At 36.5% G+C, this 27,363-nt stretch overlaps 1 protein-coding gene across 2 annotated transcripts in view; it reads right to left on the reverse strand.

The window, feature by feature from the left end:
- The window catches only part of CEP192 (centrosomal protein 192), a 58,004-nt gene that overhangs the window by 21,156 nt on the left and 9,485 nt on the right, over nt 1–27,363 (reverse strand). For both annotated transcript variants that reach the window (XM_058833380.1, XM_058833379.1), the window contains exons 10-32: nt 27,044–27,184; nt 24,528–24,592; nt 24,255–24,446; nt 22,660–22,786; nt 22,412–22,542; nt 19,761–20,778; nt 19,528–19,651; nt 18,251–18,422; nt 16,062–16,962; nt 14,758–14,906; nt 12,892–13,122; nt 11,319–11,444; nt 10,216–10,350; nt 9,952–10,015; nt 9,134–9,273; nt 8,922–9,014; nt 7,960–8,075; nt 6,250–6,426; nt 4,590–4,680; nt 3,700–3,876; nt 2,900–3,160; nt 2,602–2,711; nt 429–538 (exon numbers count right to left, since the gene is read on the reverse strand). In XM_058833380.1, the coding sequence (XP_058689363.1) occupies nt 429–538; nt 2,602–2,711; nt 2,900–3,160; nt 3,700–3,876; nt 4,590–4,680; nt 6,250–6,426; nt 7,960–8,075; nt 8,922–9,014; nt 9,134–9,273; nt 9,952–10,015; nt 10,216–10,350; nt 11,319–11,444; nt 12,892–13,122; nt 14,758–14,906; nt 16,062–16,962; nt 18,251–18,422; nt 19,528–19,651; nt 19,761–20,778; nt 22,412–22,542; nt 22,660–22,786; nt 24,255–24,446; nt 24,528–24,592; nt 27,044–27,184 (4,851 nt within the window). The remainder of the gene's footprint in view (nt 1–428; nt 539–2,601; nt 2,712–2,899; nt 3,161–3,699; nt 3,877–4,589; nt 4,681–6,249; nt 6,427–7,959; nt 8,076–8,921; nt 9,015–9,133; nt 9,274–9,951; nt 10,016–10,215; nt 10,351–11,318; nt 11,445–12,891; nt 13,123–14,757; nt 14,907–16,061; nt 16,963–18,250; nt 18,423–19,527; nt 19,652–19,760; nt 20,779–22,411; nt 22,543–22,659; nt 22,787–24,254; nt 24,447–24,527; nt 24,593–27,043; nt 27,185–27,363) is intronic.

Consider the following 27,363-nt stretch of genomic DNA (forward strand, 5'->3'; position numbering starts at 1 on the left):
ATTTTCAAATATATTTGTGTACAACAAACTGAATCTTTCTCAATAGTTAATAAGGCAAACACTCTCTGAATAAACTCAGCATTTTTAATGCTGTAATATTTACAGACTAGGATTTCATGTTGCTAGGAGAAAAGTACAGAAAATTATTTAAATAAATACATACTGAATGAAAAAAGGCAAATTTTATTCTGATGGGTTGACCCTGGCTGGATGCCAGGTGCCCACCAAAACCATTCTATCACACTGCTTATCAGCTGGACTGGGAAAAGAAAATACAACAAAGCTTTGCCCAATACAACTGTCCCAATTCAGAATTTTTCTTCTACATTTATAAAAAAAGAGTGAAAAAGTAACTAGGATTCAAGTCAAAAGCACATTTGCCACACAAAAACAAGTATTATATTTTTCTTTTAAGAGGTCAGTCTTACCTTCTGTCACAAGCTGCTCCCCTTGAAATTCTTCATCAAATACAGCATTTCTCAATAAATTGTTTTCTGGGATTATGCGTTTTTCTACCTCGGGTTTATACATCACAGCTCTGTTAAACAGGAGTCATTAAATTAAACAATGTACTAGAAACAACAAATTGAAAAGATTGACAGGAATCTTAAGAATCCAACATAATTTTCACTTCATCATTTCTTGACCACACCAAGCTCAAATCTGGGAGCATTCATTTAAAACTGAAGCCTTTTCACGGTCTTAAAATGGTTAAAGAAATACCTGCTCTATTGCTCCAGAGTGGAAGAAATACTGAAATAATGGTTGCCATATGTTTGTCTTTCCATACTTGTTCTCTGCTGTCAGTCACACCTACCTAGATTTTTGATAAGTACATCAGGCATCTGAGTGATGTTTCAATCACCACAGGAAGCAGGAGAATGCTATTTTGGTTACAAGTGAAAGCGTTTTGAGAGGAAAAATTGACTAGTCAATGTCAGAGTGGCAGCAGGTGCCAGCCAACAGCAGGAACTCAGAGCCAAGGAGCATGACTGCCAACAGAATAGAAAAGACTGGGAGGCACAGGGATATAAATAGTCCTGGGAAAAATGGGAAGCTACAGGTCAGCAAGAGGAAATCTGGCACCCAGATAAGGTCAGAGCCATGGAGGAGGAAAGAATACCCGAGGCACTACTAACTCTCATGTCTAAGCTACTTACCAGGCTGCTGTCTATATATAATTTTGGAGTAAGGAACTTGGGGCACAAGTTGGCAGATGAGGCAGAGTACTCATTTCATATTACTGCTCCTAAGTCCCAAATCATATTCTCATTCTAGTGCACAATTACAGAATGGGGTTGGACTGGCTTAGAGAACTCAGTCATTGCAAGAAAGATCACTGAAATAATTGAAACATCTCTTTCAAGTTATCAAGGGAGATTACAGAGAACCTCCCACCAAGAAACAGCCAACTAGACCACTATTTTCAAGAACAATATGCCAGCCTGCTGACTAATAAAATCAACAAGTCATTTTGCATACATAACAACATCCAGAATCTCAATTTTAAAAGTTTCCAATAATACCCATGCAGCTGTATTGAGCTTCTAGATGGATTTTCTGCTGATCTGTAGACCAAAACTGTTCCCTAAGTACTTCTAAGTAAGGAGGACTCCAAGATAGTGAGCATTGCCTCATACAAAACAATTCATACAAAAAAATCAGGAACAAACATCTTCTACAATATTTTAAATAAGCCAGTTTCCTATCAAGGTCAGGAACTCAGCTATTCCATGAGCTTTTTATTCAAAGTCACACAGTTAAATTCAGCTGCATTTAACACTTCATTTGGATAAGAATATACACAATGACTTTCACACATTGTGAGGCAGTAACATTTAAAAGCAATAATAAAATAATGCCATTTTGAAGTTTTGCACTGAATTATGATCATCAGCACCTTAGCGCCCCACCTAGTCCTAACATTCTGCATTACACTACACCCCATGGACAGCACAAATCGCAAGTGCCACTTGTGTCATTGAAAGCAGAGTATGTAATTTCGGTGTGTTTGAGTTATTCAAACTGAAATGCTGAATGCTATGGACACTATTTAAGATCAGCAAGGTATTTTCAACAAGTTTCCTTAGTGTGTCATGAGCATATGTGCATGTTATTTTTCTCATCTACACATCAACTCAAACACATTCTTTGTCAACAGAACTCAGCAAACCAAGACATGAACCTTGTTTGAAACGTAATACTCCTGGATTTCGGTATTATTCTTTTCATGAGCCTTTTCTTTAAAAATTAAAGTTACATACACATTAGGAAGAGAGATACTAAGACAGAACACAGACCTCTTTCGATACAAAAAAGAAAACATTTCCCCAAAACCCAACACACTTGAATTTAAGAAAGTTAAAACAGAATAAAATTTTTAACTAGGACTGTAGGTAAAGTATGTAAGCAAAGCCATAAATGAACAAAGCCGCATCAACAAGTTACAGATGCAAGGCTTAATAGTTCTCTACATATCATCATCACCTTTTAGTTTCTTCTTGCTCATTTTGGAAACATATTAAAACCATATTTGTGGCAGCACATACCCCTAGCTTTAACTTCTCATTAAATATCTGTCTGTAGCAAAGCACATCTTACCTGCGATACTGCTGCCTAAATACTTCATCTCCCCAAAATAAGCAAACTGTCGATACCAACATGCTTGGGTGGAAGTTCTTTTCCACTGGATTCCATGTTACAGTAATCACCTGATTAAAAAAACAGACATACTAAAAAAAAAATCTTATTGTTTGTATTAATGTTTGGAACATGAGTCAACAGATGACAATAATACAAGTGAAACAGGACATAAAAATTAGGTGAGATTTTAATAAAGAACTAGTCACACATTTTCACTGACGATATTTAGTTTGTTAGAACAAAGCACCATACTTACTTCATGTGTTCCTTCTCTTAGTACAAACTTCTCTGGAGACACTGTCATAACCTGAGGATCCATCACTGTTTTTGTCTGCAGGTTTCCCAGGCACAGCGCTTTAACATAAGCAGCCCTGGAACCTGTGTTTCTCACATGGAAGGAAGCTTTCTGTAATCTTGCAGACAATGATCCTTCCAGTGTAACCATGAAGCTACCTGACAATTTTTTAACGTTTTCTAAAATTATATTGCTTGTTCCTCCGTATCCAGATAATGGTATCTAGGAGAGAAAAAAAAAAAAACCACTATCAAAAAAGAAAAATAGTACTTCAAATGAAAAAAGCTTCTTAATAAAAAAAAATTATGTACAGCTATAGTAAACTACACAAAGAGTTACAGAAAAATAATTGAAAATGTTGTAAAAGTGAACTGAAAAGCCTTTGCAAGAAATAGAAAAGCCTAAATTTACTCAATCATTTTCAAGTTCTATTTCCAAGTTTCTTTAAGACCGACCTATAGAACAGTTCATATTTTTTAACACTTCTAGAGTTAAAATCTTAAGCTACTTTTAATACAGTACATAAAGTATTACATCCTTCACAAAGGAAAGAACTGCATGAAAAATTGATACTAATTGAAAAATAATTGATATTAAAGCATTAAATTTAGTGCCTATATGATTTTAACAAGTATACAGATACCCATAATATGTATCTTCAATTTTCAGGTTTTTGATAGAAAAAGCTATCAGTGATAGATTATCAATAATTGTGCAAAGAGTAAATTTAAAATTATTAGAAGTTATGTTGGGGCTCTTACAGTAAACTTAATTCCTGGCTTTGATCGAATCCCCAGCTGTTTGATTTCCAGCTTTGCAAAGCAGCAAGTTACTCGAGTGGGTGTAAACATCAGGTATATGTTAGTATCTTCTTTGGGACGCATTTTGAGTTCCCAATTACTGGTTAAGCGTTCTTCTGATCCGAATATACTTTGCAGCTACAAAAAAAAAGACACCAGAACAAAGTGACTATAATAGGAATAAAACATAGCAGTAAAACTTACTACACTTGGAAGGAAGAACTACCTTCTTTGAACTCCACGTTAACTTCTTTGACAACGGCATATTTAAAGTTGCAGTACTTACTATGCAATGAAAAGACAAAGTCCAATATACTTGATATTCCCATAATGAACATTTCGATGCCTCTCATTTTAGACAGACTGTTTTGCCCTCGACCCCCAACCTGTCAAGGCTGAACTACATCAGCACTACATTAATTCTCTGTCAGTATAAGATTTTAGATTAAAAAAATCTGAACTTTTGACAGAAAAAGGGGATATAAGTCAGTACAGGTTACATTACAAAAAGACCCATTAGGCACAGTCATTCCTAAAGGCTAATTCCAGTTTTTCTATCCTTTTCTAGACTCCCTCCTGCAAGAAGGGCCACTGATGGATCACTCCACCAAGTACTGACTCTGTTGTGATACAGCAGCTGACAGAGCTGTAAACTGAGCTCCAGTTTGCTGCAGTGTACTTATTTCAGCCACTCCCAAGGATGCCAGTATAGCTTAAGCTCTGCTACCACACTCATCTTGGCAGTCTCAAAACAAATACACAGCCTGCAAAGACTTCAGGGCAAAAACATTTTCATTATAAACATAGCCTGGTAACTGTCACAAACAATGAGAAACTTTAATGACAGCCACCTGAAAGGAGTCTTGATCCTGGCCTCTTATCAGCAATCTTAAATGCTGGGTCACAGATGGAGAGTCATTTCTTAGAATTAACTTCTTCTGTCTGAAAAATATGTTTGGTTAGATTTTACAGCAAATACAAATTAACTGCATATATTAATTCAAGGAAAAAATAGAACTAGGACAGTCAATTTTGAAGTAATTTAATGGGAAAAAAAAATCACCTCTTGGAACAATACAATATGTTCAATAGATTATCCAGACACATTGCAGAAACGAAGTCTTGTGAGTAGTCTGGCCCAGATCCACTGGAACAGTTGTAAAGAACTAAATTCAGGATAACTTTTCTTTTTTATGTAATTCTCAATGTAATAGCAATACAGAAAGTTATGGTCACTTGACAGAATCAGGTTGACCAAAATTTTTTTTTTTCCTCTATGACACATCCTAGCATTGACCAGGCTTCTGGTATATAGAGCTTCCTTCAGCAGAGGTAGGAAATCTCCCCAGCAAGAGCAAGTGACTTTGTCATTTTAACAAGTCAAAAACATTGACTTTGATGAATTTGAGAAGTCCTAAAACTGCTACAACATAAGAGAATAGATCGTGCAGTTGGAGGAATCTAAGATGAGGACAAAGAGAGCAAAGCCTTTCTCTATCAACACTGGCAGACACTCTTTTGTACTCTGTTGAAACAAAATTACAGAAATAATTTCAGCTTCGTAAAACCAAGGGATCATTAAAACTGTTTTACAGGAGGAAGAGAAAATAAGAAGATTGCAGTATACAGGAAAGAAGGAATAATTCCCAAACACCAAACAATCTTCTAACAGTAGGTTAGAAGAACACTACCCTAGCAAACCAGAAAAACAGAAATGCAGCTATCAGGAACAGTTCTTGGCTACAAACATGGATTGATTTTAAACCACCAGGAAATCATTAGATTCCTCAAAAGGTTCAGTATCAAACAACAGTGGATTATTCCTTCAAGTAATGATTATGAAGGAATTAGAATTATTAGAATTATTAGAAGTTCAGAGATCTGAAAGGAAGCAAAGAATATCCTAACAATTATGAACAGTTTCATTAAAGCATAGAATACTGAACATGTAAACTTGAAACTAAACAAGTGGGGACAAGAAGTAGTCTGAAAGATAAAGTAATTCATAATTAGGGGCAAAACAGACTATCACTAAAAGTTTTAACACTGAAACACATTCAAATCAATTAAGGGATGTTCAATAGTTTATGCTATTCAGATGGTCAAATTACATTACACAGACTGGATTCTATTCATTGTAACGGTGAGATTAAGCATAATTAATTTCTAGCAGGAGATAGGTATCAAAAGAACCAAAAGAAATTTTTCTATCATCTTAGTTCAAAAATACCTTTCTACTCATTTCTACTTACATGACATATTAAACATAAAAAACCAGATATTCTAACCATAACTGAAGATTCCTCGAGAATACACAAAGCTCAAACAAGATCAGTTTGTTTCCAAAACTTTCTTGCACAAGAAAAGCAATTGTAATATACTTCTTTCACTTGAGGCATAGAAAAATCACTGTGAATTATCAATGTGAATAGGAAATTTTACTTCAAATAAGTGCAATATAAAATACCTAACTTAATATTCTAAATGAACAGCTGTCCAGCTTATACTTACACTGATGATCCAAGTGCTACTGCTCCCCAGGCAATGAACTGCTTGTTGGAGAGGATGGGTGGAATGTCTGAGCACCCAGCAGCTGTAGACACAGGTGTGTTTTTCCCAGATTCTACCTCACCTTTTATCATCACTTCAAACTGAGGCCCAGATGGCAGCACAAGGATTTTCAAAATACTTTAAAAATAAATAAATAAATTTAAATCCCACAACAGAACAAAATTTGCTGATGAAATCAAAACATAACTGAAAAAATATTACAGATAGGCATTTTTAAAACTATTTTCTTAAGGCAGATATACAAATACTTCTTTTTATTTTATGACAAAGGCCAACTTTAGGCATAGCCCTACATTTAAATCCTTTGGGCTGTAAATACACATCATATGAACCTCACACAGTCTTCTGAAGTATTTAATCTGGAAATTATTCAGACATCTATTTCAGAGACTACAGCTCAGCAAAGTATTTTTTTGTCCATACTAATTTCTAATTATTTTGACAGACTAATTTTAGAAATAAATAAAGTCTGGCTGTAGATTGAAGAGATGTCTTTTGAATGCCATGAGAAACTTCGCTGAATTTTTACAGGTCTGAGACATCCAGGAGTACCAAGGAAGGAAACCTAGCTTTTAAATAATAGCCTGAATCATTTGCTATAGACACACTTCAAGTCAAGAACAAAACTCCAGAAAGTCCACTCTAGCTGTCAGTGAATCCCTATGACGCCTGCTGACAAAGCCCTGAATCCCATCAGCAGGGAACATGGACCCTTGTTACTGCCTCGGTTTATTAGTCTTTCAGCAGCACTTTGACGTAGACTACAAAGTTTCCAATCCTCCTGAGTACCTCAAGCCTGTAAAAATTCAACTTATCCAATAGGATCATACTGTCACTAGCACAGAATTCCTCACTGTTTAATTTAAATGCACTGGGGAGGCCTGGTTAAGCTAACTAATGAAGTTGAACATATTCTGAAGATACTCCTTTTTCCATTCTTGCTCTATCACAGCAGATACTGTGCATGTAACAAGAGAGGAAAGGCTGCTCCGGAGAAATGAGTCAGACCACTGTCATTGCCAAAAATTCCTAAATGACATCTTAATTGTCACTTGAACCAATCAAGTTTGTTTTGCAGAATGAAGTTCAGCATGAACAATATGCTCATTCGCTAATGAGCAAAACTATGAATGCTCCTTCCATCTGCAATAGGAACATGTATATTAGTACAGTACAGAACAAACTTTTATCTGATTACAGCAGACAAATGAATACTTATGATCCTGGTCTGTTCTTGAGCTTTTCCACACGTAAAATAGAAATAACATTCCCCTTGCCTCAGCAGAGAGAGAAAGAGGGAAGCAACACAAGGGGCTGCTGAAAGTAAGTATTTTGAAGCTTTGTTGTATTTTAGAAATAGCTACCATATAAAGGGCCTCAGGGATTTACTCCATTTATTTACACTAAAAAGTCTTGGAGTATTTCTTGATGGGAAATATTATCTATTAATTCTGCTCTACACACCTTAAGAGGCAGATAATCTATAGAAAAGGTGAACTTTAACAAAAACACTTTTGTAATGGATGAGAACTCTCATGAAAACAACTGAAGCCAAAGACTCTCATATGGGTAAAACTTTCAATTTGTTCATTACCTTAAGGTCAAAAGTAGTTCAGTTTAACATATGTAGCACAGTGTCAGTTATATTACCTTTCTGTAGCGGTTGTGCTTTTTGGAAAAAACTGGACAGTCACTACTTGTTCTTCTCCAGGAAAAAGGAAAAGATCCTCAGGTTTAACAGCAAAGCAGCTGTCCTGATCTGATGTCTGAAAGCAAGCAAGGGCAAAAGGGAGGCTTAGTAACCTATTCTAAGGGATTAAACACTTCTACAACGTGTAATACAGTTTGGTTGTGCACCTGTTGTACATGCAGTTCAGACAATTTGAATACACCTGAAGTCTTCAACACTATCAATTAGTACCCAGCATTCTTGCTTAATGTGGCATTAAGTGGTCATATATCCTATTTCCACGGTCTTTGATCCTAGAAATGATGGGCAAACAAATCTCTTTTTTCTAAAATGGAACCAACTGTTCCTTCTGTTGACTTTGAAATGCACGTTTCAAATGTGTTTAGTTATCTTTCAGTCTGGAACCACATTTTCCATGGATTCTTAAAAAGGTCAAGTAAAGACATTGCATGTCTGAAAAGAATTCACTTTGAATTGGCAAGATGTACACTAAAAACTTGCAATTTTTGCAAGTTTTGCACTAAAAACTGCAAATAAAATGCAATTTTCTTAGAAAACATAGATGTTTCCCAATGCTAATATTCATCTTTGCCTTAAGCAGCCTTTAACAGCTAACACTTGCTGTGCAGCACAGGCTTCATTACTTTTACATATAACAAATCTTTTAGTTAAAATTTAGTAAAAATCATAAAGGTATGTTTGTTATAACAAATAAAACAGAAGTTGAGGAAAAGAACATCCATGTCTTTTTTCCAAAGAAAATAAGCTAATCTCTTTGCCATCCTCCATTCCCTTTATTCATAAACTCATAAAGCTTCTATGAAATCACAGAGCTGAGCTAAAATCTCAAGGCTCAGCTCCAGCTTCAGTACAATATGAACAGCACAAAAATCATGATTTCAAGAGAGAAAAGCCAACCTACCTTAATTTTCAAATGTACGCTAATGTTTCCAGCATTTTCCAATGGCAGCTGCTGCTTGACTGTTGAACCCATGCTAGTAGATAGATATATTTTCTGTAAAAATTAAGTGTAAGTTTGTATACACACATACATAATAAAACCAAACATTACAAAAGTAGGAGGCTAGGAGAGGCAAACTGTTCTTGAAATACAGTTTGTAAATGTACACAAACCTGTAAGTCCTTTGGAGTATGTATCCTTGCTGTTCCAGCTCTTGCTCTGAGAGAAATACTTCTAATCACAGTGCTAGGTCCTGGACTGTCCACTTCTACATCCACTCTTGCCAGGACCTCCTCTGCTGGACCCAAGGAATCTAGGAACAATTTCATGAGTAGCAGAAGCAAGCAAGTCTGCCAACAGCAAAGGCCATTCCTATGGATGCATGTCTCACTTCAGCTACTCTTCAATCTTAACATATTCACGTGCTCATAATAACAGAAGCTCTCCCATTACTCACGCGACACTTTTTTACTCTTTTAAATAAGGTCTCACAGGATCTTATTTAAGAGTTGTACCTTTTTGTCAAATGTGACTGAAATTGTCACTAATTCAAAAAAAAAACCATCCTACCACACCAGCCAAACTATTTGATATATGTACTATTTCCTATTCAGAAAGCCAGAACAATTCAGAGGTTTTTTTTGCAATTTTTTTGCAATTAATTAATTATTTTGCAATTAATGCAATGTTTTCTTAACTGATGGTTTAATTCCCTCAGTTAAAGGAGTTCAGAAAAATTCCAGGCATCTTGCAGTGCAAACTTTGTACAGCTTCATATATAGTAAAAATGTCCCCGGTAATACATATAAAGGATTAAGACATAGAGGTATTCTGCCTCCTACAGTTACTAAAAATTAGTATGATACCTGAAATATTAGCACACACATACCAAACATGGTTTCAAGTTTGCAGCCTGCTCCTGTAATTCTAACACATATATATATTAAAAGCAAAATCTGTTTCAGCTGAAATGAAAATCAAGTTACTTTACCTGAACAAGAAATTTGTTTCTTAGGTGCACGGAACAGAACCCAAACTGTTAAAGCTTCAGGATCCTGAAAAAGAAATTGGTTGACTCATCTTATGGAAGGGAGAAAATTATTGAGAGGAGAAAACAAGCAAACAAAACATGAAAAAAACCTAAACATGCAAAAAGGTTCACTGCCCAAAAATCATTACTGTGAACTCAAATATTCAACACCATCATTTCAGACAGCAAGTAAAAAGAAGAATAGGCCAATTACAAACTACTCACTTGTCCATCATAGCTTGCATGTATCACATGATTTACAACTGATGGAGCTGCTGTCTGAGAAACTGCATCCATTTGTTCACTAGAAGTATTAACAGGTTCCTTGGAAAAGGTGAAGCACCTCCAGGCTACTGCATTCTGTAAAAAAAAGAAAAAAAAAAAAAGTATTACAAGTATTAAATCTCTTTTTGTCACTAACAGCAATGATGACAAAGCTGAGAAATGCAAGACAAGTTTTGAATGATCCAAGTAGTTTGGAAAAAAATTAGGCTGTAGTTTTGGTAAGTATATGATAGTCCAGCAAATCCTCAAAAAACAATAGGAAATCCTTTTGCAGCAAAAGGGGACAAGCAGAGTCTGGTTAGATTAAGCCTTCAAGAAGTTTGGCTGTTGAAACATCACTAATCCCCAAGACAACCTGATCCACCTTAACATAAGGCCAGTCTTTTCTTGTTCCCCTGTATAAGGAACCAAGGTCAGCTCACCCCACAGCACAAATCAGCAGTCAGCCCAGCCTAGCCAAAAGCATGTAAACTGCCTTGCCAGAGATGCAGAGAGGACCACACTGCAGCCTCTTAGACAGGCTATTATCTAGTGAGAGACAAAGCAGATAGAAGGAGGAAGAGGGAGTATGTTAAACTTGCTATCAACAAGCTTGGCTGCTTGTTTCAACAGTCAGCTGTTTCATTTGAATAGTGGAATACATCTTCAGCTTCTCAAAGAGAAGAGGGAAGCTTCCAGCTTCCTCACCTTCTCAAAGGGAAGGTTTAGGCAACACAACCCTTTTCCTATCTGCTGCCCTGTGCTGTCAAAGTAAGCACCAGAGGCAGAATCCTATGGCTAAACTATGAAAAGTAACCAACAGACATGAAACAAAACACTACACACCTATCCCAGAAGCATTTTTGTTCATACCATTACAGCAGAGTCAGATTACCACCCTACAAAAACTATTTCTTTCCTGACTAACAAAAGACTTCTTGGGAACCTTACATCTAGTGTCTCCAAGATATATTTCTTAATGATATGCAACATGAAGTGTTTGGGTATTAAAATTCAGTATCAAAAGATGTTAACTCTCACATACAGAAGTTTACTGTACTTACTGCATTAATAATAAGTCTAATTGGCACAAAAGCATGGGTTTTGTTGATAAGTTTTAGGGGAAGAGCCTTCCAACTGCCAAAAGGCAAGTCACCAAAATCCAGGCAATCTCCTTTTCCTGTTTCCACCTGGTTTTAAAACAAAGCAGAACTTAGAAGAAAGGAAAACTTTCAAAACACACTACCCTTCAAAAGTACCAGGAAAGAAAGGATGCTACTCACCTATTCCATCCTCTTAACCCTATATCCACATATAATATAAACTTTCCACCAGGAGTAGGAGGAGTCTAAGAATCATGTTTTCTTTAATATTAGAAGGGGTTACAGCCAATTGGCTGTCTCGCATGCATTTTGTCTCAATCAATTAAGCCAGTCTTAGTGCAGTTTATCAACCAAAATCCAGAAAACAATCAAGTTATTTTGGATAATTCAAATTAAAAGTAAGTTTAAACCCTGATTATTGCTAGCAAGTAAAATATGTCCATTTTAGATAGTTAAAAACTCATTTCAGCAAGTTAAAAGTCAAGAAAATAACTAAGGGGCAGTTAATTTTTGCTGAAACCAAAAATTAAATCAATTTGCTAAAAAACACTGAAGTGTCATGATCTGTAGTAAAATACAGCTTTTATTTGGTACTTGTTCCAATCTCAAGAATGTAACAACATGCAGAGATTGAGCACAAGGTTTAAATTTTATTTGAACATGACACAAGTTTGAGCTATATACAATGAAGAAAATGGACTACATGTAAAGGAATAAACTATGTATTAAATATAAATAAAAATTTATGGAAGAAGCATTAAAAATTATATCCAATCCTGTGCATTCATTACTTCAAAACACATAATTAGCCCAAAGCAAGTTAAAAGACCACCGTAAATGAAAAAAAAATGTTAGCTGTGGCTGATGACTGAAATTTTACTTTTCGCTTTTATCCATCATGTCACAAACTACCACATAATTTGTTCAGGCACCTCCAAAAATATAATCAAGCCTTTTTCTACCTATCCATACTCTTAAATCTAGATCTATATGAAGCCAGATTAAATTATTAATGTCACACTGTCTTCCACCTGGTTGTTCTTCGTGATAAAACACAAGGCAAGAGCACTTTACTTTTAATTTTTAATTTGTCCAAAATAAGAAAATATTCTCTATAAACAAGCTAGAGATAGTAAGAAACCAAGACAAAGCCTACCTGATGTAAAAAAATAAAGAAATCCTTACAATTGGAAATAAATGCTTTCTGTTACATTAAATGTCCAATGCAACAGAGCAGATACCTAGTAAGCATCAGATGTTTAAATCTTGCCCAGTCTTTTAACAATGAAAAGGTAATGCATTTTAATTTATTCTTTCCACACAGAACCCTTCATTTCCAGCAAGTTGCTTTTCCACAACTGGAACTTCCCAGAGAGCAATAAGCTTCTCAAAAATCTTCTTATATTCCCACTCAAAACATATGAAATTCTAGGTTTCTTTGAGGAACAGCCCTTGCAACCCCATTATTTTCCAGTGTCATTAAATTATTCATACGATTGCAACAATGAAAGGCCCACAATAAGCAGCAACTTACTTCTAAATTAGGATTTTCAGCAACTGCTGTCAGAACTACCCTGCTTGCCAAGGCTTCTGACTGAACGATTGTCTCAGCATCTGCAGAAACTGGCCAAGATGAAACATTGAGGATACACTGGAAGATCCCCGAATGGGAAGGTAAGAAAAGTATTTTCAGGTCATTGGTAGAAAATGGTCCTACAATGGCTTTGTTCTTGAAAACCAGACATTGATATTTCATAGGATCCATCTGAAAAACAAAAAACCTGTAATTTTCAAACAGGCCTTTTACCAGAAGACATTTCCTTTCCAAATACCACATTTGTCTAGCACCACTGCTTAACACAGATGTTATATATATATATTCTTCCTCCACTTAATGCATCTTCATATCCATGGCCCATTCCATGGCACATTTGCATCCTGCTCTACTGAAGGTCTTTTAATTTAAACAGAGAAGTCAGTCTGAAAACTGCTGAGGCTTCTTTCTGCCATCTAGTGAAAGACTGACACTGGGAAAATTAATAAGTAAAACCCTGATTTTTGAGAAAGAACAGCAGCATATCTCAGAGTTGACTGAAAAAAAATTAGTTCTAATCACACTGTGCAAACAATTGCATATATTTATTCATGGAAACAACTGTAAAGGAAGTTTATGTTAAAAATCACCTCTTGATACAACAGAATCGCTGTTACAGAAGCTGCATAAAAGCCCTATAAAGCCAATTAGAAAATTATGCAACAAATCCTTATTCTCATATACACACACACACACACACACACATATATATACACATATATAAATATTATACATGAACACAAATAATTGTGGCTTGATGTTCTTTAAAAAAGAAGCATTCTGAGAAAACAAGATCAAAACCAGAAATCATACTCCTGTAAAGACACATACTACATCTGCTGGAAGAATATACCTGAGGGATGTGATGAGGATTTCTAAGACTTAGAAGCTACAATACTTAAAGCAAATCATTGTCTGCTATTCCTCAGTAATATGGACCAAATAAAAATGGCAAGAACTGTATTTAAAAAAATAAAATAAAAATTAAAAAAAAAAAAATAAAAAAAAAAAGCGATACTTTATACAATCTATGACTGAACTGTGGACAACACTGCAGTTTCAACAGATTAGCTAAAGAGCACTCTACCTAAAACTAATAAGAACAGAAATAACATATAACACCAGGTATCAAACTGCCAGAAGCTCCGAATATCTTATGTATACTTGTTCTGCTGTTATATTCTTCTCCACTAAGTGTATTCATCAATGAGAGAAATTAAATTATTCTGATGGACCTTGGCTCTAACTCATTTCCAAAGTCCTCAATATATTTTACTTCTAGAACTATTACTATGATAACAGAAGTATATAGAATTTGACAAAATTGAAGCGCAACACAGCCAATTTATGGCCTACAAGCTACCTACAACACACAGAACAATCCATCTAGTTTGAAGCCTACTCCAAGGATTTTTCATTCTCCATCACTCAAGATCTCCTGATTTCAAGAAAAAGAGGAGCAAACTGCCAGAAATGTTTTAGCAGTAACATTCCTCAGCATGGATGTTTTCTGGCCTAGGGCTAACACTTCTTGCATACACACAAGTGGGAATGAATAACCCATAAACTCTAACCTTCCACACTTCATGCACACAATACAATTCTACAGATCAATCACCTCGTGTGGCATTTATCTCACAAATTTGTCAAGTGGCCTGGCTAAAGGAAGTAGCATTGCTTTTGTGCATATTAACTATAAAACAGGGAAAAAATTACAAATCCATAAAGAGGGCCTTAATTTTACATATGATATCTGGTAAGATTACAGTATTATTTAGCTTTATGGAAAAAAAAAAAATCTCCTACCTTTTCCCCATTAATTGAAACACTGAGTATTCCAATGTTAACCTGCAACCACCGGTCAGTTGGATTATAAATGCTAAGAACTGTCTGTGATGCAATTCCCACACAACAGGCATTAGAGAACTTCAGTTCCTCTGGTACTTTTATATGTCCTTTGGAAGAAAATACACTCCTGTTAGTTACAGGTACTCAGAAGCAAATCGGCACTCAGGCTGCCACCAAGTTTATGATCTCATCTGACAAATGCTTCATTATGGCAAGGAAAGGTTTGACTCTTAACAGTTCTCATAAGAATATTTTCCACAGGCATGAAATTTGAAATTTCAATCATTTCTAATTCGCATCTTGAAATTCTACTGTCACAAAAATAAATACTTATGGAAATAGCACATTCCATACAGACCCACAAAGTGTGTATATATACACCTGATATAAAACACTCAGTGGTCACAATTTAATCAGCACTAGCCCAACTGAGAAAATTTGAACATTACTATTACAAAATCTTCGTAGTATAAAAATAGTTAAAGAGTATTTCACTATTTCAAAATGCACTAACAAGATCGATGATTTGGAACAATCAGTAAACAAGCTCTAAACTGTCACAGATTCAAATCTTCAACCCTACTAGGTTGTCATTTAGGCAGAAAGAATTAGCCAGAAAAAAAAGGTATAGCAAAAAATAACTAACATGATTGTAGGTTAAAGTAAGTTTTTAAAATTAAGTAGTAATTTGCAATAGTTAGGTTTAGCATTAAGTGTAGATACTGAGTAATAGCAGAAAGGCCAAAAGACATTTGGCAGTTTGTCTTTCCCTTCATAACCAGCAAACAGCTTCAACCCTCCATGGCGTTCAAACTTCTTAAGAGCTTTGGCCTTCACTGACTGCTAATACCAAATTAGGCTGGAAATAGAAATGCCCTCTATTTTCCAGACAAAATACAATGGAATTTCAAGAGCATGACTTGTCTTGCCTAGTCTGAACTGCAGTTAGGATTTCTCTTCCTCCTATGAAAGGTAGCTCTAGATCCTTCACATAAACACAAAACTACTTAATATTGAAGAACGCTGGAATTCTTCTAAATTATGAGAAATGTTTTTTAAGACCATTAGAGGAACTGTAAGAATAGACACTGAATTCAGAGAACAACATTGAACAAGGAAAACTAGTAATAGGGTTTGCATAAACAATAATTGCAGTTACATGTCGTATCATCTTAATTTTATTTACTATAACATAAGCAACATCACTATCACCATTCCTGTCCACAGCTGTATTTCAAATATGCTTTAAAAAACACACTTACCACTACCAGGTGACTTTGACAACTCCCACCCACTTCTGCCAGCTCCAAAAGGTTGTCCAGTACATGGTTTTATATTTAAGATATTATTATTCCATGAAGTGCAGTGTGGATTATAAAGTGAAGTTGCACCCAAAAAGCCAGGACCAGTATTTGGACCTAAAGGAATTCCTAATGTAAGTGGATTCTCAACATGTCCTGCTGGAATCCCAGAACAAGGAAGCCCAGCTGAAAAGCCAAAACCTGCAGAGCTGCAGCCAGGACACTGAGATGGAACTGCATTTCCTGTAGGTTGTATAGTTCCCAAATGCTGTTGTGCAAATGCAGTTGCTGCAAATGAATGCCCTGTAAGCAAGGCGGGGACAGAAGAAGAAATTGCTTGACTCTCAGAGGTAGTGACATGGGATTTAACAGTTGATGTATGAACACACTGTTCACCTGATGAGTTTTGATTGCATGGCAAACAGGTGTTTAATCCAGGATAAACAGGTAATATATTCAGAGATGGTAATCCTTGTCTCTGTGCTTTGTTTGATTGATCCTGACACGCTTCTTGTGCATCAACATTGACAGAAAGTGGCTGAAAGGTGCAGAGTTTACTTGGCAAAGCTGATTTAACATGGTCTAGCCCTTCATGACTTGCTGGTACATTTGAATGAATAAATGGAAGCTGCTTTTCATTCTTCAGAAAACCGTCTTTGGCCAGTTCTTGGTCCAGTACATTATGAGGTTTTCTTTGAAGACCAGCAAGTTCATTTTCTTCTTGTTTCTGGTCCATACTAAGTACTGCTTCCTTTCTATTTTTTTGACATGAGTGGTCTTCTAGATTTTCTTTTGTATGCTCCTGTGGAGGAATTGGGCTGGCCTGAATTATTGTTGTGCTCAGTTCACCAGCATTTTCATCCTAGTAAACAAATATAACATGCCGTATTTTAAAAAAGCAATAGGGTACATAAGACACACCTAATTCTAGTGCTGCCTGTTCAGGAAACTTTCCTGTCGAATCATTACTGGTATTGCCATCCAATATAAATAATCAAGCTTGAGTTGTCGGAAGTTTTACTTTTGTGATTCTTCACCTTGAAAAACAAAACCTGCAGCTTCAACCTGTCTGCCATCCTAAAGACACATTCTACTGGGTCTGGCTGACATGGAGGCGATTTTCTTCACAGCAGTCTCTGTGGTGCTGTGTTTTTAGACTGGTGTTCAAAACAGCATTGATAACACATCAGACATACTAGCCAGATTTCAAAAAAACAAAACAAAACTGAATGACCCTGAACCAAATCACTAACCAAAAAGGATTTGAGATGCATGAAAATGCATTGATACAAACATTTTCTTTGTGCGCTCACATAGAAATCATTCCAGTCCAGAGACCTGCCATTTTGACAGGTATGGTATAGCTGGAATGAGCACTCATATTTACACAGACATGCATGTAAGTCAGAAAGGTTCTTCAGGTTTATCTGTCTGTTTTTCAACGTTCCATCCGCAATTACACATACTTTGGAAGGGGGGAAGACATAACATAGATTCCAGATTCCAAGGAAAGCATAAATTCAGATAAAAGATTGCCAATTATTTTAATCAGCATAAGACTGCAAGTCTGAACACAAATTCCACCCTCAGTGTACATTTCTTTTCTAAACCCATAAAAAAAGTCAGAATGACTGTCAGAGGTAAAAAAAATATAGTTTCAGTCCTGAAAAAAGTAGTACAAACTACATTATGTATTTATAAACATTTCACCAGGAAAAAAAACAAACCAGGGAAAGTATTCTCTTAACAGCTGAAGCTGAACAAGGGAGCCTCAGGTTTGATGAAAGCAATATAGATCCTGCAAAATACTACTCCACATTCCAAAAATAGAATGACTTAATGAGAAATTATGGAAAAAAATGAAAATAAAAAATACACCAACTCAAACTTTTTCAAAAGTTCTTAGTTCTTTGATTGTTTTACTATGTTTGCATTTATTAGACTGTGTGCGTTTGGCACAGCTGACACCAAAACTCAAATTTCTGAAGGACTCAGAAGAAAAAAAAACTTCTGGAAAGAAGAATACCTTTTCCCTATGCACAGCATATCCTACTGTTTGAAAATCCTTAAGGCTTTTCTAATTTAGAATTACTTTGACTTACAAATTTTGGTTTAGGGGCAAAGGGGAAGTGCTGTTTTGTCTTTCTTACCCAGTATGTCCCTGGATTACGTATCACTGCTGAGTTCTTATGGGTACTGCCAGATGCAGAGACATAGGTTAACCTGCTCATGCTTGGACTTGAGTAAACAGACTGAGGTAGAACATTTTCTTTGCAAGGAGATTCCTGACAATGTGATGGGCAAGCAAAATCCATTTCAGATCTGAAAAAGATTCAAAACATGCCAATATTAAAATATATTTTTTTAATGCTGCCCTCAGAAAATGTTACATATTAGCTGTACTATTCTAAAAGTCAACTTAATTAGCTGTTCTGTTAAATGCAGTCAGTAGAAATGAGAAATCAGCTCTCAACCTTTACAAGTTCTGGCTTTGGTGTACATAAAACACATTTTCATTCCTTATAAATCCATATAGGTAAAGCATCAGAGTTCCACAACTGAACTCAGATGCTAAGGCTGCAGAAACAACACAACTTATTAAAAGAGGTGAATCAATATACTTGTATCTAACTAAATTAAAAAGTATAATGACATCATTTAACCTCTCAGGCATTACACATTAGCTTCCTATTCACTGCTGAGATTCTCTTCATTTCAAATACCTGAAAACACAGGATGTCTCAGCACTTTGCTCAACAAGAAAAGCTAACATGACAACGGTTAAAGTCACTGACAATTTTAACTGGAAATCCTAACAGTTATATAACATGCCTGCAAAAATACATCTACTCCTGCACATAATAATTTCTGAGAAATGCCGGACAGCATGTAATTCTAATAACACATACAAACACAAACTGTAGTTAAATACTAAATAATGAACTTAAAAGCTAAGTCAGGGAAATCAGTTGCCTCATCTTCTTATGAGACTGCACACAACCATTAGCTACTAGCCACGTTTGTGTTTAAGACTACAGAATTAACTTAGTTGTAATCTTAAGACACTTACTGTTATGGGAGCTGATTTAAGAAACATCGTTCTTTCAGTTGCTAAGGAAACTTTAAACCTTGGACACGAGTATGTATCAAAATACAAAATAGTCAAAAGCAATACAACTACTTCTACCCACCCTCTCCCACAGCAAGTAATGATACAAACCAGTGAACCAAATGGAGCTAAATACTTCTGAGTTTAAAAAACACATTTTCATTGGTCTATAGAATGTCCATCTTAGTGCATAATGAAGTCTTAGCCTAATAAAAATCTCCTATAAATCTAGATCATAGTCAACATTCAAACTAACACAGGATCCCTCAACAATCCTCAAGAAGCACTAATTCTTATAACCTACACCAAGAAACTTACCCTGAAAACGCTGTTCCAGAAGTCTCACTAGGAGAAGAGTGAATCAGAGGCGAAGTTGAAGGTCTGAAGCTACACTGCTCACTCTCCAGAGTTAAGTCACATTCAGGTACAATGGGTTTACGCTCTGCCAAATAAACAAAATTTAAGCACCATATTTATTCATGGACAGGAAACAAGTTTACTTCAAGAAAAGCCTTTTCAACAACTAATTGCATTGATATAGGTTCACTTACCAGTACTACTCTGGAAAGCTGGGGAGAGATTCTCGAAAGTTACATGTTTCGCATTCCCACCATGAGGAGTAGTGGCATCCTTGCTTCTCTTCTCTATATTTTGCTTCCTCTCATCTTCCTTCGATTTCTGCACAGGCTTGGCTGTTGTAGCACTTACTGAGACATATTTACTAGCTTGCTTGGCAGGTTTTAAGTTGCTGAAGGATGGAATATTTCCTGCACTTGCCTTCACCAAATCATTACATGGTTCAGGAACAGCATTTGCTGCTTGATCTACTGTTTCTCTATCTTCCCCTATACTACATGTATTAGTGAGATTGCTGTTCTGGTAAGCAAGCAGATTTCTCTGCGCCACTTCCATTTTTGCTGCTGAGAGAATTCCACATGTGTGGGCTTCACTACCATTAAGTGTCTCTGATCTAATATCAGCATCCATTGATTGTAAATGTTTATTATTTACCAAATCTGACAACTTTTCTGAATATTGAACATTATCTGCAATTACATCTCCATGGTGGGGAATACCAGACAGACTAGAAAAATTCTGACTGTCACTCTCTTCATTAAGATAATCAAGCAATCGCTTCTCTATTCCTTGCTGTTTGCTATGATTATTCATCAAGTCTTCTGCAAGAGCATCCTTATGTTTATCTTTACCCAGTAAAAAGGTATCAGATGTAAGGTTCTGGACAGATGCTTCATGTTTCACAACACTCTCGTATTCACTTTCACATCTGTTCTCATCTGTTTTTTTGAGGTATTTTTCCATATCAAATGCACTGTTTTCCTCATTGCTGGATAATATCTCGTTAGCAGAGAGTTCAGCCTCTTTAACAACTCCAGGAAGGACACGTGCTCTTTTACTTTTATTGGAGAGTGCCATCATCATAGCAGCTAGCTGGGAAGGTTCAGCACTGGAGGAAGCATTAGCAATAGCATTTGCAATTGTACTGATACTCAAGACAGAGTCCGAATGATTAGACAAGCTATCTTCAGACTTGCCTTTATGAATTCCATCCTACAATAAAACAGAATGAGTTAAGCACCACAGTAAGAAAATTTCTGTTTAATGTTTTGTTTCTTGTTTGCAATTCAGGATATGGCAATATATTAACATTCTTCATTGACACATTTTTAAGCACCTATCTAGAAAGAACACTGCAATAGACATTAGTCTCATTTTCCTGATTTTTTAAGTCTACTTCACAAAGGCTTTTCTAGATTAAATAAGTACTGCCTGCTAGGAAGCCTTAGGTTCCTGTGAAACTTTAAAAATCCGAAAATCCTTTATTTAGTGCAGTTGAAAGAACTGGGAGTAAAATCCTATCAGGGACAAACAGCAGAGAAGTTACCATGACCAAATGTACAATAACTTCCCAGTTAACTTTCAATCATCTACATTAAATCATCTGCACTAAATCTCTTCAGAGAGGACACAGCTATTCCTACAGCTTTTTCTATCAATCAAGTCTGATTTCTTCTTTAGTTTTCACATTGGCTATTCTTAGCAAAGGGTGTGAAGTAGGTAGACAGTTATGTCCAGAGTCCAATTTCCTTCTGTCTCTCTCAGATGGACAGACTCAGAATTGAAAACACCTGTCCTCCTGTAGATATGTGTGCATGACTTCACAAAAACCTCATTAAAAGACAGACGAAGCATGGAGCATGTACACCATGACTAGACTGAAAACAAGCTGAATTGCCAGGCTCAAAGGGCAGATCAGCAGCACCAAGTCCATCAGGAGGCCAGTCACTCACTGGTAGAGTATCCTGGGGATCAAGACAGGGACCAGTACTGTTCAACAATTTCATTAATGATGTGATGATCAGGCAGAGTGCACCTTCAGCAAGTTCCATCATCATACGAAACTGAGAGGTGTGGCTGATATGCCAGAAGAGTCAGCTGTCATTCAGAAGGACCTCAACAGGACAGAAAGATAGGCTGAGAAGTTCAAAGGGAAATGCCAAGACCAGCACCTAAGGAGGAATAACCCCAGGCCCCTGTACAGGCCCTGGGCCAACCAGCTGGAAAGCAGCTTGGCAGAAAAGGAATTGAGGGTCCTGGTAGACAGGAAGTTGACCACAAGCCAGGCAAAGAAGCTCAACAGCATCCTGGCCTGCATTAGGAGCGCTGCCAGCAGACTTAGGGAGGTGACACAGGCAGGAAAGGTAGGTATCAAGGACTGCCAAACTAAAAAGACACTTTTTTCAGACTTGCACCACATTCAAATCCTCAAATTCTATCAACTAAAAGATTTTACTCCAATGCTAAAGGTAAGTTGTTTCATCAAAACAATAGACGGTGAAGACATAGCTGAAATTCAGAAACTTGATCACAGAACATCAACAGCCTATGAGTCTCTGAAAAACCATGGGCTGACAGACTGAGTAATTCCAAAAGTGAAGCTGGAAGAAAAAGGAAAATGAGATGGTAATAGTAACACCTGACTTACTACAGGATCATGCCATTCTAATGAAACTATCCTAAGAAACACGAGCACCTACTAGGATTCAAATGATCAATATAAAAAGCAGTGAGCTGATACGAAAGTCGAAATTCAGCTGTATTTAAAGAAACAATAATAATTGGAGCAATTTGAATTTTGTTTCAGTTCATAGTTGCACTTTAAAGAAAAATACGAGAGAAATACCTTTGCTTTACTTTTGGTAGCAGCTTGTGTATTAATATTTTCATGTATTTCAGCAGCAGTATCCACCATATGCCCTGAACCTTCAGAGTTGGTAAAATTTGCATGTTTTCTTGTTTGTGCTTCTAAGTCATCTAACAACAACAACAAAAAATTAATTTACAATAAGGAAGTTGTCTAAAAACCTGCATTCTTGTAATACACATGCTCCCTTAATGCCCTATAGAAAAAAAGAGCTGTTCCATAACTACCTGAAAACACCTCCTCAGACAACTGTGATATCTCTTGGCTGGTGTCACCTCCTGATGAATCAGATCGCGTTAGCAAAGAAACAGGCTGCCTTTTCTTCGGGGACGTAATATAGTAACCAAAAGATGGCTATAAAAAAATATCCCAGAATACAGCATGAGTAAATTTAGTAATTAACAAAGAGGTTCAATGCACTTGCAAAGCAGTTTCGGCCTGCAGTGCTTGCTGGGTATATCTCTCATACCACTAAGAAATTATGTGTGCCTCCTAGCATTGCAAATGCCTAATCTAAACACATACACTGCATTTCCCATGCACACATAAAATAAACTAACTACTGGCATGGCTGAACCCCAGCTAGTGACACAGCTGCTTGTTCATATCCCAACTCCTCCCAACAGAAAGAATTGGAAAGAACATGTAAACCTTATGGGTTGAGATAAAAAGTTTAATAACTGACACAAGATAGAATACTGGTAATGAAAAGGAAGGAGAGGGGAATAAAAGAGGGAGAAACAAGCGGTGCACAACACAATTGCTCACTGGCCACAGACCAATCCCCAGCCTGTCCCTGAACAGTGATCCATGGCTGCCAGCCAACTCCCCCCAGTTTACAGACTGAGCAGGATGTTCTATGATCCAGAATATCCATTTAGTCAGTTGGGGTCAGCTACCCTGGCCCCGCTCCCTCTGAGCTTCTTGTGCACCTGCTTCACTGGCAGAGCATAAGACACTGGAAAGTCCTTGATTTAGGGTAAGCACTACTTAGCAACAACAAAAACATCAGTGTGTTATCAACATAATTCTCATACTAAATCCAAAACACAGCACTGCTACAAAGAAAACTATCCCAACTGAAGGAACAGTTTTTCAAAATAAATAAATAAAGTACATAGGCTCACATTATCTCTGCTTGGAGGCATGGTCTGCCACTAAGCCTTGGAATGCTTAGACCAGACTCTAACTCTGCCAAATCCAACAGTCCCTCATGACACAAGTGAATTACACAAGCATGTGTGACTTCTTCCCATCGTACACACTTCCCCACCTTTTTATTTGGTCTGAAACACAGATGAGATCCTGTCTACCAACAGCAGAAGAGGGAAGTGACAGGTATCCAACAGATACAAGAAGAATACAGATGTCAATAAGTCAAAATTTAGATGATTACACTTTTACTGAAGTTGGGCATTGCCCAAATAGCACATCAACTATCAATAGTCATTCAGAGATGCCCTCACTGTTCAAATACTCTTGTCTGAGCAGCATTTCACTCAACTGTGTGGATCATTTGCTGGGACCTTCAACATGCCTCCCGTATATGGTGTACTTCTCTCCCTCTAATCCTACACATAATTAGTCCCTGACCAAAAGGCAATGATCAACATTCAACAATAACACCAGCCAGCATTCCACATCAGAAATTCCAGTAGGAAACCAGTCAAACCACACCTGTAACACACAGAGAATTGCCTTCCTAAATCAACTAAGAAAATTAGATCTGAGAAAGAACTGATTACAAAATAACAAAACTAGTGCTAGTTGTTGCTTGTCTTATCATTTCCTTGTTTCTCAATATTAACATTTAGACACATACCCGTTTCACACCACTGCCTCCACCAAGACATCCAAGAGCTTCGGATCTTTGACCAAAGAACTCCCCCAAAGACAAACGTAAATAGCTGGCGTCTTTATGAAGATCAGATGTTCCTGGCAGAATGAAGCTATTAACAGATTTCCATGAAGTATTTGCTAATTCAGATGCATTGGGACTGCCAACCTTTCCTGCCTGCAGACAAAGAGATTTCAGAAGTTGCAACTTGTAAATAAATTAGAAAACTATTTTGTTTACATTGAGGTCATTAGTTACCTGCAGAAGCCTGTGTGCTTTCTCAAATTCTTCCTGGTCTTGTGCAATCATAGCTGCTGCTTCAGCTTAAAACCAAAGAGAACATTTATTAAAATAAGGCAAAAGTTACTAAGCACCGTCATTCCTATTTGTCATCATTAAACTCAATTTGATGGAAAGTTATTGCACATATAATTCTAGACCTGAGACAGTCTGGGACACTCTTGGAGTTATTCAATCCCATTTCGGTGAGAAAAGCTATATGAAATTAGAAAGGAGTACTTGCCAGACCTTTAGAAGCTAAAGTAAAATCAGCATTTAGCTAATTTACTATGTGCTGAATAAAGAAAGTTTCTAACAGCCTTAGCCCCAAGCTAAACTATAACTTTTTACAGGTTATGATATCCATACTAGCTAGAACCAAGCATCATATGGCTAACTTGGATCAAACCTTTACTATATTTGGGGCTGAAAATTTGTTCCATCAAGGTGGTACCTTTGAATTGGAGCAAAAGAAAGATACTGGCTTGTACCAGTTCATGAAAAACCCATGCTAATTAACAGGCCAAATAACTCAATCTTACTTTTGAACTCAAATGCCTGTAGTATTTTCACAATTACTATCTACAGAAAAACTAACACTTAAGCATCCCTTCACCAAAAGTTGTGAAAAACTGATCAAGAATTACTCTACCACCAATATGATTGCAATGTTATCATATCCTTAAGCTCACCAAAACTTAAAAAATACACGGCCTTCTACACAGAGCATCCCTAGGCATAGAGGGCACAGGGCAAAAGCGAAGAATGGATACAAACTTGTGAGTGCCACTGTCCATAAAATTACTCATGAGAAGTCATATTTCCCATAATACATACTCTGAGGAAAGAAACAAAGTTGGAATAACTCTTGATTGAGCAATCCAAGCTCATCTCCTAAAGGCACCCCGGCACTATCAATGACACACTGTTATATCCAGTTGAACTCTCAGTCACTAGCAGCTCTTTATCTTCTACATGAGCCCTACATTCTCCAGAGACTTTCTGAAGCACCCAACACTGTCAAGTGAGCACTCCTACACTATTCCATACAAGAACACACTGTGTGCACAGTTTGTTGAGGAAATGTCATAAATGAGACTCCAAAGAATCAGATGTAACATGTCCTTTCTGTTCTCACAAATAAAGTTTCTTCAGCTGTCAAACACCACTGCAGACAGACAAGCAGACTAGCAGCCAGGAAAATGCCAACCACATGGTTGTATGATTACATGGTTAATCTGTCAGTGTGTTATCATTTACCATGCAAAGAGGAAAGCCCACTGACTTGAAAGCAGAAGTGTTTAAAAATCTATCAGGTGGAAAACCTAAGTAGCCTTGGAAAAATTTACAACAGTCAAATATTCTAATCACTCAACAACTCAAGTTTAAGATTAAAGGTATCCGAAATATAATACATTTTGAAAAATCATCAAAGAGTTCTACGTTACTGACATAGTAGATTGGAAAGCGTCTCCCGAATTTACTTGAACCATCTGAAAATCAGTACAGTGTTGAAAAACATTATTTCACCAGTCAAGCCTGTTTGATCACTCACTAAAAATTAACAGTGTTAGACAGGATTCACTTGGAAAGAAAGAAGAACCTTGAGTGGATCATGGACATCTTGAGAATACAATTAGCCTATCTACTTGTCCGCTTTAGAAACTAGAAGAGATTAGGAGAAATGCTGCTGCATACATTGCTTGAATCTCTTACGAAACAGATGAGCAAATGACATTTTGGTGCTAAGGAATCAATTTGTCTATGGCACTACACGTGCTTTATCCAAGCCTGTATGACAAATACACAGACTCTCATGAAGATCAGTCTGACAGAGTTTAAGGATAATAAACAACTTTTTAAGTAAACAGAGGTTCAAAAAGCCTGGAATTCAAGGAAAGATGAGAGTCCCAAAGTCCCTCAATATGCTCCGACATTTTTCAGTACCAGTAGCATTTTTCAGCACCAAGACTCTCCCAAGGGACTTCACAAAAAAAATCAGCAGCTAGCCAATTCAACACTTTCAAGTCTCTCGGATTTTGACACTGTATTCACATTCCATTTGATTTTTCCGCATTGATAACTATTTCCTCTCTTATAAGCACCATGCAACTCAAAATTACTCTTCTTCTCCTTTGCTTGCAAGAAATGGTAACAATCTTTAAAGTCCAAAGGAAAAACTGTGGAAATGAGAGGAATTGCTTTAACTCATACAATAGGTAGCAATGGCAAATGTTAGAATGCTTTTGTTTTGTTTTAAAACACTCTTCATGGGAACAGTAGGAAACACAGAAAGAAGCTATGAACTATAAATAGTGATATAATATCACTACAGACTACCATCAGCATCAGCTTTCAAATAATTTATAGTATCTAAAACCTAGAGGCTTTGCAACACCAAATACTAATTTGTTGGAATGAAAATAAAAAGGAAGAAAGTTTACTTAACATTATTACAGACAACAAGAGTTAACTAAAAAAAGATGATTACATACAACCAGTAATGAACTCCTCATTTCTTTTATCATCTTCAGACATATTTAAATCTTGTTCTTCATCAAATGCAGTATAATATGCAAGATCTGTCACCCATTTGCCCTCCTCATTTTGATAGACAATGCTGTGTGGTAGATCACCTAAAAGATACATCAAATGTTACACTATGGAATAAAATAAAAAAGGATATGTCAAAAGCTGCTGCAAACTTAAATTCATTTCATCAGCAAATAAGTAACACTTAAGTGCAACATACCACAATTACTGTATCTGAAAACAAAAGCAAGTGAGAATTAGTGCATGCTACATTGGTTTTTAC

This window comes from Poecile atricapillus, chromosome 2 (assembly GCF_030490865.1).
Source record: "Poecile atricapillus isolate bPoeAtr1 chromosome 2, bPoeAtr1.hap1, whole genome shotgun sequence".
Lineage (NCBI taxonomy): Eukaryota > Metazoa > Chordata > Aves > Passeriformes > Paridae > Poecile > Poecile atricapillus.